General features: G+C 48.6%; 1 protein-coding gene across 1 annotated transcript; it reads left to right on the top strand.

Annotated features, from left to right (window-relative positions):
• The first annotated feature begins 768 nt into the window (after positions 1–768).
• Positions 769–15,172, top strand: GTPBP4 (GTP binding protein 4). The gene is made up of 17 exons (XM_020883686.2): positions 769–885; positions 1,842–2,012; positions 3,285–3,388; positions 3,469–3,605; positions 4,608–4,708; positions 4,917–5,009; positions 5,574–5,765; positions 5,848–5,913; positions 6,837–6,926; positions 7,383–7,493; positions 8,750–8,827; positions 9,085–9,136; positions 9,582–9,682; positions 11,334–11,531; positions 12,409–12,474; positions 13,627–13,770; positions 14,639–15,172. Exons 1-17 carry the CDS (start codon positions 838–840, stop codon positions 14,789–14,791), a joined length of 1,905 nt encoding a protein of 634 aa, XP_020739345.1. The 5' UTR covers positions 769–837; the 3' UTR covers positions 14,792–15,172.
• Positions 15,173–15,268: the final 96 nt, after the last annotated feature.

The raw sequence follows: 15,268 nt of genomic DNA, 5'->3' as shown, positions 1-15,268 counted from the left end.
GACAGCTCTGGTGGGGCCAAGATGGGGTGGTGGTGTAGGGTCGCCAGGGGGGCCTCGCGGGGGAGGAGAGGCGTCCCTTGTCGCACACGGCGGGGCCTCCACGGCCTTTATTTAATAAGATTCAGCAGGGGACTTCCCTGGCGGTCCGATGGTTAAGACAGCTTTCAGTGCAGGGGCGGATGTTCCATCCTTGGTGGGGAAGCTAAGATCCCACCCGCCTCACCGACCAAAAAATTTAAAAAAAGGAAGGACTCATCGCGCTCACCGGGGAAGAAGCGACGTGAGAGCGCAAAGAGCAGACCCGCGCGCCCCCCACCTCCCTCTCACCCAGCCAGAGCCAGCGCCCGCGCCCCCAGACCCCCCGATCCGGAGACCTCAGACCCCCGATCTCCGGAGACCCCAGACTCCCCGATCCGGAGACCCCAGACTCTCCGAGCCCCCTGGAGCCCTCCGAGCCCCTCTGAACCACCCCCGCTCCCAGGCTCCCAAAGGCCCCCCAGACCTCTGGCCCAGGTCAGCCAGGTCCTTCACCCGGCTGGGTAGCACAGATCCCCGGGGAGGGCTCTCAAGACCCTCTCCTTTCCGCTGTGGGGACTGGACCTCATCGCCGCCTTCTCTGCGCAGTCCTCCTCCCGCCGCGCGCGCCCTCCGCCAGGGCCCCGCGACCCCTCCTCCGGCCAGGCGAGGGCGCCGTGCGACCCCGAGGCGATGCGTGGGGAGCAGGGAGCGCCGGAACTAACGCACCGCAGGCGGAAGTCTCGTCCTTCTCAGCGGAAGTTATTCCCCGGCTCCTCGGCGGAAGTTCGGGTGGTTGTCCCCTCGTGGCGAATCGCCGGCATGGCGCACTACAACTTCAAGAAGATCACTGTGGTGCCGTCCGCCAAGGTAGAAGACCCCAAGGGCCCTTTTGTTCCGGCTTTTCTCGGCCAGGCCGCGGGACGCTGGGGCTCCTCTGTGTAACGGTGGGCTGGAAGGGGCCGCCTTCTCCGCCAGGCCCCTTCCTAGGTCACGTTCTCTCGAGATTCGGGCCCTTTGGTTTGGGGTCCTCCCAGAGAGTGGGGGTCCTTCCTCAGAGATTAGGGCCCTCAGGGTTTGGGTTCTGGGTGTCTGTCCTTCCTCAGAAATTCGGGCCTTCAGGGGGTTGGGATCTGGGGGTCCTTCCTCAGAGATTAGGCCCCTGAGGAGTTGGGTTCTGGGGGTCCTTCCTCAGAGATTAGGGCTCTCAGGGGATTGGGATCTGCCTGGAAGAGACGGGGAGAGTCAGGAAGCTCTATGAAGTAGGTGGGTCTGCGTGGTCTCTGTCAGACGGACGACCGGCGGCAGCATGCCTCCCAGAGCAGACGGCGTCACATACCTACCTGCCTGGACGTTTTGCTCTGGACTTCATGCCAGAGTCTTTCATGTCCACCTTACCTTGGGAAATTGAAAACAGCGGGTTTTAGTCTTACCAGTTATTTCGTGTGCTGTCAAAACTGGAGATACACAAACCGAAATAGTAGAACTGTTCTGTTTAAAACATTATTTTTTCCTGATTTGTGCTTGAGTTTTCTGGGTACTTAGGTTTCAGATGGTTTTAGGTATATCTAAGTTAGGATAATGTCAAGAGTGTGGGATAAAATTTATTTCAGCAGGCATTTGCCGAGTTTTTTCATAAAGGCAAGGAACCATAAAGATGAACACAGCTTTACACTGAAGATTTAATTAGAATAAATGTTTGTAGTTTAAAATAGAAAAAGTGTTTGTAGTTTAAAATACATTGTTGAACATTAGTCTTTTAAGGTGATTTCAAATAAGTGGGTGAAAGGAGACATTTTTGGTGTAACTGTCTTATTTTATTGCAGGACTTTATTGACCTGACGTTATCGAAGACTCAGCGAAAGACTCCGACAGTTATCCACAAACATTACCAAATCCATCGCATTAGACATTTTTATATGAGGAAAGTCAAATTTACTCAGCAGAATTACCATGACAGACTCTCACAAATTCTGACAGATTTCCCCAAATTGGATGTAAGTGACTCTGTGGGACATAAGTGATTATGTAAATATTTACCTTCAGGCAAGGTTAAACCAGCTGTGTCTACTCAGTTGACAGATAGTGAAGGAAAGAGGAAATGACTTGTCAAAGTTTACTCCGAAAGTTAGTAACGAAACTGGGAGCAGATCAGAGGTTTTTTGATTCCTTAGTATCTTGTTTCCCCAGTAAAACTCCCTTTTCTGAGGGCCCGGAGCATGCCTCAGGCTTTCTCTGTAACCTCTAGACTGTGGGGACAGTTGGAATTCTGAAAGCTGTGGACTGAATTCAGAAGCCCAAGCTTCTGGTGGCCTATGTGTGTTCTCTCCTCCTTCTTTCCAAGGCTCCCTTTCCTGTGGCTTCAGATGGGTCCAGTGGCTTGAGGCCCAGCAGTGTGTGTTATCTTGTTGCTGCGGCTGATGGTTAGTGTGCTTTTCTTACTAGAGGCTGTCTCATGGGGCGCTGCCTTCTTCACTGAGCCCCTGAAGTTAGGCCCTGCCGCACCGAGCCTTCTGCCTGGGTGCTTAGCTGCAGGATGCAGGAGTGGACCTTGCCTGTGGAGCCCCTGAGTGGGACCACGTGGTTGCGAAGTTGCTGAGGTGATGATGGATGTGGGGTTTGCAATACAGCTTGAGAGCCTCAACTGCCCTGAGGTAGTTCCTGAAGGTGGGTTAAGGCAGAAGAGATTGGTTCATGTGACAGAAACTGTGGGTGTAGCATTCTAGGACTTGATGCTAGTGCTTAGTGGCCACTGGCTGGATGAGGGTATAGTTTCTGGGGAAAGTGCAGGTACTTCGGAAAGTACCTGAGGATGAAAAACGCAGTAAGGATGAGGTGACAGCACCAGGAAACACCTGTGCAAACAGAAGAAAAGCAAAGAGACAGGAGTTTTAAAACTTTCTTCTTAAGTTTTGGGCAATAACAGCACATTTACAGGTTAATGGGACTGGCTGGATGGATGGGAAAGTATTTCTGGAGCTCTCTTCCTGAGCCCAAGGGTGGGCTCTGGTGCCCAGATGGAGTTGGTCCTGGCCAGGCCTGCACAGGGCAGGTGGACTTGGCTTCCCCCCTGACTCTCTTTTTTCTCCGTGACTAAATAGTCACTGCTCAGGAGAAAGGCCTGGGGAGAAGATTCAGGGGGGAGGGTGGGCGATGAAGAAGAACAAAAGGTGTGAAGTGTTTCCCTAGGAAGTTATGTTCAAGTGTTATCCACACACCAGAGGAGAAGCTGCCAGACCAAGGTGACCATTCTGTTGTTCTTGTTGCAGGATATTCATCCATTTTATGCAGATTTGATGAACATTCTCTATGACAAGGATCATTACAAGTTGGCTCTAGGACAAATAAACATTGCCAAAAATTTAGTGGACAAGTAAGGGATTTTCTTAATGTAGTATCTTTTAAGTTACTGTCAAAGGAGAGCAAAATCTTACACATTTTTCTGTTTTTCAGCGTAGCTAAAGATTATGTGCGGCTCATGAAATATGGTGATTCTCTGTACCGTTGCAAGCAACTGAAACGCGCTGCTCTCGGGCGGATGTGTACTATTATCAAAAGACAGAAGCAGAGTTTGGAATATTTGGAACAAGGTACTTGTTATGCATCAGCAACTAACTACTTGTTAGTGCATTCTGTTAAAGTACTTGTTTGTTGTTAAGAGTTATTTTTATAATGTTAATTTTTGTTTTGTTGTAGAGATCAAAGGAACAAATTATTTTTCCCAGTCTAGCCTGTAAGAAAGTCTAACAGATTAGATGTGATTGAAAAAGCAGCTAGAACTTAATTAATGCTTACATGTTAGTAGCACTGTTAAAAACATTTATATCTTTCAAATTTAATAGGCAAGGCATGCACATTATAAATGGCAAGGAGATACCAAAGTGTATAAAAATAAAGTGACCCATAGTTTTACCTGTTACTGACATTTTAGTGTAAAACATGTTAGCATCAATGCTACTCCAGTTTTGTTACCTGGTAGTTTTATTCAGTAGGTGATTACTGAATTAATGTAGAATAATTTTTATTGAAACAACTTTTTGCTGTTTTGCACGCGTATATATTTTTACATTTCAGTTATTTTTAACTGATTTGATTTTGATCCCCTCCCCCAGCATCTTGCATATAATTTGCAACAAGATCATAACTCTGAGCTGCTTTGACAGGGTAGGTCTTTAGGTGGCCTGCCCAGTGGTGCTGCTGGAGCAGTCGAGGTCCTGACGGTTGCTCGTTAAGTGGAAAAGGAGCCCTGTAGGCCAGGAAGTGCTAGAGAACACGCTTGCTCGAATCGCCCTTTCAAACTCGACTCTCTGCTCAGTCCTCTGGGTTGTGTGGTCTGGACCCCACCTCAGTATGCTGGGTGGGAACCCACGCTGTTTGGACATAGGAGGAGGGTTCTGGGTTCAGCCTGGATGCCCCTGCAGCTGGTCTCTTCTCCATTCATTCATGTTTTCTCGTCACGTGTATGATCATTGTTGGAGTGCGATAACATGGCCACAGGCCTGGAGTGTACAGCTAAGTTGAGCAGACCGTCAGCTTTGAGTTGCTTATGCTTTTTCATGAAATTAAGCACATTTACCTTCGCCTTCTCACAGTGCGTCAGCATCTGTCCCGTCTGCCCACCATTGACCCGAACACGAGGACCTTGCTTCTGTGCGGGTACCCCAATGTTGGCAAGTCCAGCTTCATCAATAAGGTTGGTGCTGTCCCCGCACTGACTGAGGGCCCACTTGCATAGGCTGAGGGGGGCTGCCCGGTCAGTGCTGGCTCTTGTCTTAGCAGTCTTGTCACATGAGGTGTCGTGGGTTCTTTTCTGACTGACGACAGTTAAGTCTTGATGCTGTTCAGCTGAGGCGTGTCTGTTCTGGGAGAATGTAAAAGTCAGAACCTGTGGTTTGTTTCAGGTGACAAGAGCGGATGTGGACGTCCAGCCCTACGCCTTCACCACCAAGTCTCTGTTTGTGGGGCACATGGACTACAAGTACCTGCGCTGGCAGGTGAGCACTAGCCTGGGGTGTGCGGCCTTGTTTCTGGCGTCCGGCTTTGGGCTTCCTACCGATGAGGGTCTGCCCATGTCCAAGGAGCCTGGGGGCTGGGGAGCAGGTCCCGGGTCGCCAGGAGCACCCCCCACCCCCTATGGACAGGCTCCAGGGCTGCATGGGGGCTGCTCTCCGTCTTCGGGTGAACTTGGAACACAGCAGCTCCCGATATGGTGTCTGCGCTCTGCTTACAGCAGGACTTCTGATTGATGCATCCTCAGAAACCCAGAAAGGGTGGCGCAGCCTGTGTTCACAGTTGAATGTAATGATTCAGTGATGTTGTTCTGAGCACTTGGGGGCTTGCTGGTTAATCCAGGGCTAATAGAGCAGTCCTCTTTTTATCTAGTCCTCAGTGTTGCTGGTGGGCTCGTTCCTCGGTGAGGGCCCCTCCCCCAGTTTTCACTTGTCCTTTCTTCCTCTGCCTTGTTCCTGTGCCGTGGTCAATGGGGAGCTCCGCCAGGGCTGGGTCTAGGTCTGTGGGCACCCTCGGCCTGTGTGCTGGGGTGGCTCGTCTGCCCACAGGTGGTGGACACCCCTGGGATCCTGGACCACCCTCTGGAGGACCGCAACACCATCGAGATGCAGGCCATCACGGCGCTGGCCCACCTGCGAGCTGCAGTGCTGTACGTGATGGACCTGTCAGAGCAGTGTGGCCATGGGCTTGCGGAGCAGCTGGAACTCTTCCGGAACCTCAGGCCACTCTTTGTCAACAAGGTGGGTGTGGGCTGGTGTGGGCTCTCTTGAGTAACGTGCGGTGCGAAGGTGAGGATTTCATTAGTTTTCTTCCTCGCTGCAGCCTCTTATCGTCGTAGCAAACAAATGTGATGTGAAGAGGGTCTCTGAGCTTTCTGAGGACAATCAGGTAAGTCACCTCAATGTTTTCAAAATTTCCTGCTGATTCTGAACCTTGTCTCCCACAGCCAGAGTTGAGAAGGAACGTTAGTGATGCTAGTTCACAGAGTTTTGTTTTATGGTTGCGATTATGTCCTTAGTGACTGAGTCACTGTAACCTCATGGATGCCCATCAGTGGCAGAGGGACCATGAGGTTTCCTGTGGCCTCTCTTAGAGGCCATGGGGCTGGCAGTGCCTGTGGTCAGAGCGGCAGCCCCAGGAGCTGCTTGTTGGGAAGGGCTGTCTCTCAGCTGGGCACCTGGGCAGGTGGCATGGGTGCGGGTGGCCACGCTGGTCATGCTGTGATTGGTGTTTCCAGGGCGGAGGGGCCTAGGAGGGAAGCAGAGCTCCATCCTGAGCAGCCTGAAGTCTTGAGCTGGGCACTTGTTTCTGGACTGGGGGAGTGTGGTCGGGTGGGCAGTGAGGTGTCAGGTAGCCTTGGTGGAGGTGCAGGTGGGTTCCTTCTTAGGGTCTTAGTGGTTCATTTGTTGATGAGTCTTACCTCATCAACAAGGTGCTGAGGTGTTTTCTTGTGGCTGAGGAGACCAGGTATTTATAAAGAACAACATCGAGAGCATTGTCTGTGAGATAGATCTTGATTTTGCCAAGGTTCTTTTCAGAAGAGTAGGCCTCACAGAATGTTCCTGAGTGCCTCAGGTTTGCTTGCTGCACTCTGGTTTGATTCTCCCCATAATGTGCATTGTCAATCACAGCAGAATTTAGGGACAAATAAATAGCAGTTTTGGGGAGATGTTCTTCAAAAGAATTAAAAACCACAGAGGTGTTTGTTGTGATTAACATCTGTAGCACCTGTTTGAGGAGGAGGACGGTTTGTGGATGGGAACTGAGGTTAAATGCTGTAGCTCATGTTTACTCATCCGTTGTGTTCCCAGAAAATATTTCTAGACCTGCAGGCGGAAGGCTTTCCTGTGGTGGAGACCAGCACACTGACGGAGGAGGGGGTTATCAGAGTGAAGACAGAGGTCAGTCCTCCCCGTAAGCAGGCCTGTCCCTTCCTTCATAGGAGGTTGGTCAGCCCAGAGCTCCATCAGCCCTGCCGAGAGATGCGTCTGGGTTCCCTGCCCCCTCCGCGCCCTCTCCTCCTGCCCTGTGAGTGTTGGGAGTGGGGGTCACACTCCCACCACGGGCCGTCTCCACCGGTCCTGCCCCCTGGGTTCTTGCATTGGGCTGGGCTTGCCCTGACCCAGGAATGGAGACAGCAAGTGCTCCCCACTCCAAGAGCACACAGTCTCTGCCCCGGGCGACTTCCTGAACTTGGGGGTCCCAGCACCCAGCCCGCAGAGGCTGCTCTGAGGGAGAGCCCCGCAGGTTCCAGCCTTGGGTCCATCTGGTGAGGGGCTTTGGCTCCTGGGCCCTTTCAGATGTGATGGGACACTGGATGCCCCGTGACCCAGCGCCGCGTGTTCTCATCCTCCTAGGCTTGTGACAGGCTTTTGGCTCATCGTGTTGAAACCAAAATGAAGGGAAATAAAGTGAATGAGGTGCTGAACAGACTGCACTTGGCTGTTCCCAGCAGGAGAGATGACAAGGTGAGACCTCCTATGGAGGCCCTGGAGACAGGGCTTGTGGGGCTGGTGGGGTTTCCTGGGTGCTCTTAGATCAAGGTCACACCATGTGTGTGTCAGAATTGAAAAGGTGAAAGGAGGAGCCAGGTAAACTGCTGCTCCCTGCACCAGAGGCTGCCTCCTGCACCTTGTCTTGTTTATCTTTCCAGAAACATTCTGGCATATCAGCTTTCCTCAAATTTTAAATAGGGTGGAATGCATAGATCTCTTTTTTTAATTGCAAGTTTATCTGTAGAGTGAAATTTAAGACATGCCATCAAAAATGTCATTGTTCTCAAAAGTGCACTGGAAGTTTATGATCCTGATGGTTTGAGAATGCACACTTCCTGTTCTGTCAGTATGACGGACCACAGATGATTCTGTTGTCGTGGTGTGTTTTCTTTTTGTCTGTGTTGCACAGGTTTCGGGATCTCAGTCCCTTGACCGGGGATTGAACCCGGAACCTGGCAGTGAAGGCTGGGAATCCTAACCACTAGGCTGCCAGGGAAGTTTCACAGGGGTTTTTTTTTTTTGTTGTTGTTGTTAATTATTTTGATGTTTCTCTTGTATTCTGTTCATTCAACACTAATTTTTGGTGACCAGTGTAGGAGCTAACAATAGGTAAAGATCATTGCCAGTGATGTTTGTTACTGTAAAACTATTTGTTCACAGAAAGTTGTGCCAGTTTTCAATTTTTTTCAGTACCACACATCTTTTTCTCCAAAATAAAGTGAAAATTATAAGAAGTGATGTTTCTATGTTGTGGTTTCAGACAGTTGTGCTCACTGATTATTCAACTTGATTGTTTCTGGTTACTGAACGTTGTGTGGAACTATTTCATGGTCATTAACATACCGATTGAGTTCTTCACTTCTGTAGGTTGATTATCTCTTATTGATTTCTAATTTTTATATTAAGGAAGTCAGACTTGCGTGTTCTATGCATGTGTGCTCAGTCACTTCAGTCATGTATGACTCTTTAGGAGCCCTAAAGGAGCCTGCTAGGCTCCTGTGTCTTTGGGGTTCTCCAGGCAAGCATACGTATGTTGCCATGCCCTCCTCCAGGGGATCTTCCCAACCCAGAGGTCCAACCTGCGTCTCTTGTATCTCCTGCATTGCAGGCGGGTTCTTTACTACGAGTGCCACCTGGGAAGCTCTGTACATTCTGTAGACATTTTTTTTCTTCTTGTATTTTGATTCAACAAGCATTTCATGTGGGTATTTCCAATCATGTTTTCGCAGGAGAGGCCCCCGTTCATCCCCGAAGGTGTGGTGGCACGCAGGAAGAGGATGGAGCTCGGGGAGCCGAAGAGGAGGCGGGTAGGTGAGGGAGCCCCAGGCCTGTGCTGGAGTGGGGACAGGGGCGCCTGGGAGCATAATCCCCAGGGCTGGGACCCCCTCCTGGGTTGGGGGACAGGGCTGCCAGGGGTGGAAGCAGGTTTCCCACTGGAAGTTGGTGCTGAGCTTCAGGTGGCAAAAGGTTGGAGAGGGGTAATGCCATGGGGCTGGTGGGCACCCGACAGTTCTGGCCCTGGGGGTCGGAAGTGCTGATGAAAACTATTGCATTTTCGTTGCAGGAACGGGACCTGGAACTGGAGATGGGAGATGATTATATTCTGGATCTTCAAAGTAAGGGCTCGAGTGTGGTAGTTGTTTTAAGATGCCAGGTGTGTGAAAAATATGAGAGTACCTTAGTGGGTACAAGTTGTCCAGCATTTTGTTAGTTTAATTTCTTGAAGGTGAGAGGTTGCCGGGATGCTGAGATTTTTTTCTTTCCAGGTAAGGTTTCTCTTGTTTTTGGTGAGGGATTATTTTTGTACCTTTCCTGGCGTATAATGCTGGGCCAGGCTGATAGCATCAATAGTCTCTTGTTCATGCCTTAGGACTCTTGGTTTTGAGGTACTGATGGGCCCTGGCACGAGCGTGGAATAGTCCTCTGCTCGAGCACGTTACCTTTTTTACCTGGTGCTGAGCACAGATGCTCTACTGTCTTTGCAGATGTGGGACTTGGTTAACTGGTTAACTCTTTGGGCATCCAGTAGTTGATCTTTTTTGTTTGTTTTTTGACCGTTAGAGTACTGGGATATAATGAATTCATCTGAGAAACATGACAAGATCCCTGAGATCTGGGAAGGCCATAACATAGCCGACTATATCGACCCTGACATCATGCAGGTTTGTGTCCCTGGTGACATTGTGTGTCTTTTACTCCTCTTCAGCCTGACCCAGGAGATATGAGCACAGCTTCTTACTCCACTTGTCCTCAGCCCTTGTTCCTTCTGCGCCCACCAGAAGTCTGGGCTCTGCCACCTGGGGCCCCATGTTCAGCCCTGTCTTCCTCTGCTGGGCTCAGGGTGCCTCCTTCATGAAGGACTCTCGTGTGTGGGCACCCCAGTCACCTGCCCAACCCCGCCTCACCCCACGAGTGGACCCTCTGCTGGGGCTGCCCACTCCCCAGCCTGACCCTCTTCCGTGGTCCTGCTCTGGCACTCGCGGTTGGTGGTTGGCCCCCTCCTCACTTGCTATTTCTTAACATACGAGTGTCCACAAGTTTCTCTCTTTTTTTAAAAAAACAAAGCCTTCCTTAGACCCTGTGTTCCCCTTCAGTTGTGGTCCTGTCTTTTCTGAGTAACATCTTTCTTAATGTGTGAAAGTGTACGATCAAGTGGCATCTAGTACATACGCGGTGTTGTATGGCTACCACCTCCCTGTGGTCCCAAAGCCTTTTCATCATCCCTGAGTAACTCCCAGCTCTGACAGCACTTCTCCTCTCCCTGGCCTTGGGCAGTCACATCCTTTTTTGTGTCTGTCAATTTTCCTATTTTGTGTATTTTATATAAGTGGAGTCACACAGTAAGTTGACCTCCCACTGAGCATGGTATTTTCAAGATTTGTTTGTGTCATAGCATGTGTCGGAGCTTCCTCCCTCTTTCTTAGTGATGTTCTATTTCAAATGTATGGCACATTCTATATAGTATATAGTTCGTGCTCTTATCTCATGGATGGACATAAGGGTTGTTTCTACCTTTTGGGTGTCATGGTTCATGTATTAGTATTGAGTGTTTTCAGCATGTCTGGGCAGATTCCTCGGAGAATTGCTGGATCATAAGGTAATTTTATGTCTTTCTTTTTGAGGAACTACCAGTTCTCGGATGGTGTCCTTGATTTATATTTCATGTCTTCATCTCTTCAGTTGTGCCTGTTGCTCTGTCTCTTATTGTGTAGCAGCCTGCTTCCATAGTCTGGGCTCTGATGGCCCATGATTGGCTTCACCTTGCCTATCCACTTCCAGTCTCCTTCCTTCCTGCCTTATCACACTAGTAGTGATGGGGGCACCTTCGACTCGGGCTCTTGTTGAGGTTTATTATACATTTTTAAAGATATTATTAACCATACAGCTAATAAGCTTGTATTTGGAACGGCTTTGGGAGGATACACAAGCTGTTGTGGTCCAAGGCCAGTTTGGGTTGATATCATGGTTCTTTTAAGAACAGAGGTTCTCTTGTGTACCTGCTAGGAGAGAAGAGAACTTTTACATGTCTTAACCTTGGAGTTGGGAGTGATTCTTTTTTTTTTTTTTTGGGAGTGATTCTTTTTAAGAAAGGTAAAGAAATGGCATGGAACAGTCTGCTTCTGTGGGTGTAGTCTTCTTGCTCATCTCTGTGCTTGTTCGCAGGGAGGTGAGCCTTGGTGAGGCCACATGAGCCTGAACCTGGGCATTTGTATCACCTCGAAAGGCTTAGGGGAAACCTGGTTTTTGTAAAGGTTGTTATACTTATGTATGAGTTTTTCATTGTTGACTTTAATTATGACTTTTTTTTTAAAGAAATTGGAAGAGTTAGAAAAAGAAGAAGAACTAAGAACAGCTGCTGGAGAGTATGACAGTGAATCTGAAAGTGAAGATGAAGAAATGGCGGAGATTCGACAGCTGGCAAAACAGATTAGGGAAAAAAAAAAGCTGAAGATTCTACAGTCCAGAGAGAAGGACACACAGGGGCCCAGGATGCCTCGGACGGCCAAAAAGGCAAGTGTTGTGCTCAAGAGTCAGTGGTTCTTTGTGTGCGGGCGTCTGTATGGCCCTGCCCTTTGGTTGGTGTAAGTTGACTTTTGAGGTTGGCTGAGTGTTGACCTTCTATATTGTGTTCCACCCCTTTTTGGTGACTTTCACTGTTGGATTCAACTACTTTGTAGCTGTACAAATGAAGATTGTGAGTTATGGGTAAATTTGTGGAGGTAAACTCATCAGTTAACACGTCCTTATTCTTTAATTCTTTATTGGTCAGGACTTAACCTTTTACTTTCTTCAGAAACCTAATGCAGTCTAACTCAGAGCCAAAGTGATTTATCTGAGCCCTGTGACTGGTTAGGATGGGGAGGTTCACGCTGAGGCACAAGTGGATTGGATGGAGCCAGGGTCCTCTGGTCCTCAGGTCCGTCTCCTTGGGCCCTGGCTCTTGTCTGGAGTCACTGCGCCCAGGGAAGGAGGATGGTGTGGGGGATGGTTGAGTGAGCTGGTCCAGGCTGTCTCCATGGAGCACATGTGTGTGTTTGACATGTCATTTCTGTGTGTGGATGATGTGGACAGCTGTGGCATCCCTGTGTCCCCACTGTGGGGGAGGAGGTGCTAGCCTCTTGGGTCTGCATGTGGGAACCCCTGGGGAGCTGAGCAGAATCTGGGGGCCATGTATGTTGTCCTGAGTGTAATATATAATCACACAGAAAATGTCAACTTTTATGTTATTTAATGAGTTGTCCAAAAACATGCATGTGAACCCAAGTAAATAGTTTCTAAAATAAGTGTATCATGGATCATTGTTCTGTATGTTTTTCCTTGAGTTTTTTTTTTTTTTTAAAGGTTTCATCAAATTAATTGTTTAAAACAATGTGGTTTCCCCCTTCAGGTTCAGCGGAAGGTCTTGGAGGATGAGATGCGCAGTCTTGGTGTTGACATGGATGACAAGGATAATGTGAGTGCAGATGGCTGGGATGGGGGTGGGGCACTGTTCTGGGAACCAGGGCAGGAACCAGGTTACAGAGGAATCAGCGCTTCTGGGGTTTGTGTTGATAAATTATGTTGTTGTGCACAGTTCTTATTCTTGAGCTGTGACTTTGATTTTGGTGACCAGAGTCTTCATACTGAGCTTTAATTTGCTTCAGTTTAGACAAAGTAAACGGGAGGTGGTGCTGAGTGCCTTGGTGTGAGAGGAACATAGGCTGTAAATAGTTCAAAGTCATACCTTGGACCCTGGAGGTTAGAAGGCATTTCACATACCTTTTTTAGTGTCCCAGTTTTTCTTGATGAATTGAGCCAGAGTACATATCTTCGTATGAAAGAGCATCTTCATGTTCTGGATTATTTCTCAAAGCAGTTTCTCAGAAGTGAAATTACCTAAACAAGGAAAACCATTGTGTTAGACTAATCGGATTTTGATGAGCCACGCATGCTATTCACATTATGTCTCCTGACTAATGATTATCGGATGTTGGGCTCTCGGCCTGCCTTCCTCTCACATCGCTGTGCAGTCTTATTTCCAGACAGTAACCTGAGGGGCATCTTGAGCAGGGGCCTGCAGAACCTGTCCTCAGCACTCGGGTCTTTCCTCAACCTCATGGCTGAGCTTTCTGGCAGCCAGTAACTGTAGAAGGGGGTTGAGGAGGGCAGCTCTTGACAAACCGTGCTGCTCAGGAGGTTGAACAGGCAGCTCTGAGTAGCACACAGCAGCTGTGTGAGTGAATACGAATATTTGACCAATAATTAATGGGGACTGTGTGTACTTGATTTTTTTTACAGTGTTTTTTTTTTTTTTTTTTTTTTTAAGATTTGTTTATTTATTTTGGCCACGCTGTGCTGCATTTGGAATGTTAGTTCCATGACCAGGGACTGAACCTGCATCCCCTACAGTGGAAGGGAGGACTCTTCCCCACTGGTCCACCAGGGCAGGCCCTGACTATGTATGTTTTAAATGTGTTTAGCTTGTTTGACGATGGTTCTACGAGCCCTCCATGTGCCTTCTGCCCCCACTGGAGTAATTTCATGTTTGTCACTAAGGCCAGGACCCCGAGGTGCCAGGACCCCAAGGTGCTGGGACCCCGAGGCACTGAAGCCTGCTCTGTTTCAGGCCCATTACGCAGTCCAGGCCAGAAGGTCTCGGAGCATCACCAGGAAGAGGAAGCGGGAAGACTCTGTCCTGCCCGCCTCTGTGACTCGCAGTCACAGCTGTTCTCGGCCTCCACGTGATGTCTCTGGTCTCCGGGATGTCAAGGTTAGTCCCTGTAACTAGTAGCTAATAAAACAGTAACCTCTACGGTTGACCCCTCAGGGGGTCGGGGCAAACACTTGGAGCCGCAGAGATTGTGGGGTGGGTGGTGGAGTGCGCTTAGCTGAGTGCTGCACCCTAAGGGTTGGGCTTGGCCCCTGCACAGCTGGGTGTCCATGGGCCTTTTCTTTATGTGTGTGTGTTCCTTCTCAGGGCAGACAGAGCAGGGTATTGCAGTGGCCTTGCAGCCTGAGCCTTGGTCCCAGCCACTCAGGGCTATGCTAGGAAACAGTTCTGCTCAGAGCCTGGACCTGAGGCCCTCACCCACCATAGCAGGGAGCTGTTTGGGGCAGTCTTGAGGAAAAGACACTTTGGATGTATACAGTCTCTTTTTGTGGCAGCTACTACTTTTCCTTTTTTTCTTTAAATACAAAAATGGTTAGTTTCAGCATTTTGAAAATTCATATAGATGAGAAAGTCTGTATATAAACTGATAAGCAGTGTGCTTTCAGGGAGCCATTTCGTTCAGTAATCTGGACTTAAAACCAGCATTGCCACTTGTCAGTCAGATATGAGTAGCTCCATGGCCAGATCTCCATGCCCTCATCTGCTGAGAGGGAAGCAGAACAGAACAGAGTACCTGATCTTGCAGGTCTGAGAGTGTCTGGTCCTCACAGGTACGAGACTGGTCTGGTACAGTTTCCATCCTGTGGGTACTGTGGTATGTCCACGGGAAAATTGTGTGAGTGATGCTCACTAGGGCTTCTCTTCATAGCACAGACCTGGACTGTTCACATCAAGTGTTAACAGGTAATGGAAATTCATTTGGAAATTTGGGTTTTCACAACTGATAGGTTTTTCTTTACCTTTGTAGATGGTGAAGAAGGCCAAGATGATGATGAAGAACGCTCAGAAGAAGATGAATCGCTTGGGGAAGAAAGGGGAGGCAGACAGACATGTGTTTGACATGAAACCGAAGCACTTGCTCTCAGGAAAGAGGAAAGCTGGTAAAAAGGACAGGAGATAGTGTCCTTTGCCACTGAAGCACTTTGACTCCACTTTTTCCTGGTTTGGTTTCACAGAGCTGGGAGTCGTGATCTGTAAACTGAACAGAACGGTGAAGTAACTCAAGGACTTGTGCCTTGCTGAAAGCTATGGTAATGCCTTAAATGTATGGGTGTGGGTTATTTTTGTCACTGTATTATATTACATATTTTGAGTGGGCAGTAGTTTCTCATTTCTTAAGTTTTGGTTGCTTCAGACTGCAGGACAGGAAAGATTTATTGATGTGACTGTGTTGCTTTTGATGGACAAATCTACTAGGTCATCTTCTAGTCCTTTTATTCAGTGCACTGTTTTGATTTGTCTTCAACTATTTTATCCAAAATAAACTTCCAAAATAAAGAAATTTTGATTTATTTAGTTGGTTTTATTTTTGTTTCAGTTACAAACCACTGTCAGTTTGGGCAGATGAAAAGGGAAAAAGCAAATGACTATTCTTTTT

This window comes from Odocoileus virginianus, chromosome 9 (genome assembly GCF_023699985.2).
Source record: "Odocoileus virginianus isolate 20LAN1187 ecotype Illinois chromosome 9, Ovbor_1.2, whole genome shotgun sequence".
NCBI classification, from domain to species: Eukaryota; Metazoa; Chordata; class Mammalia; order Artiodactyla; family Cervidae; genus Odocoileus; species Odocoileus virginianus.
The sequence above is the reverse complement of the archived record's forward strand: the minus strand, read 5'-3'. Positions and strand labels throughout refer to the sequence as shown.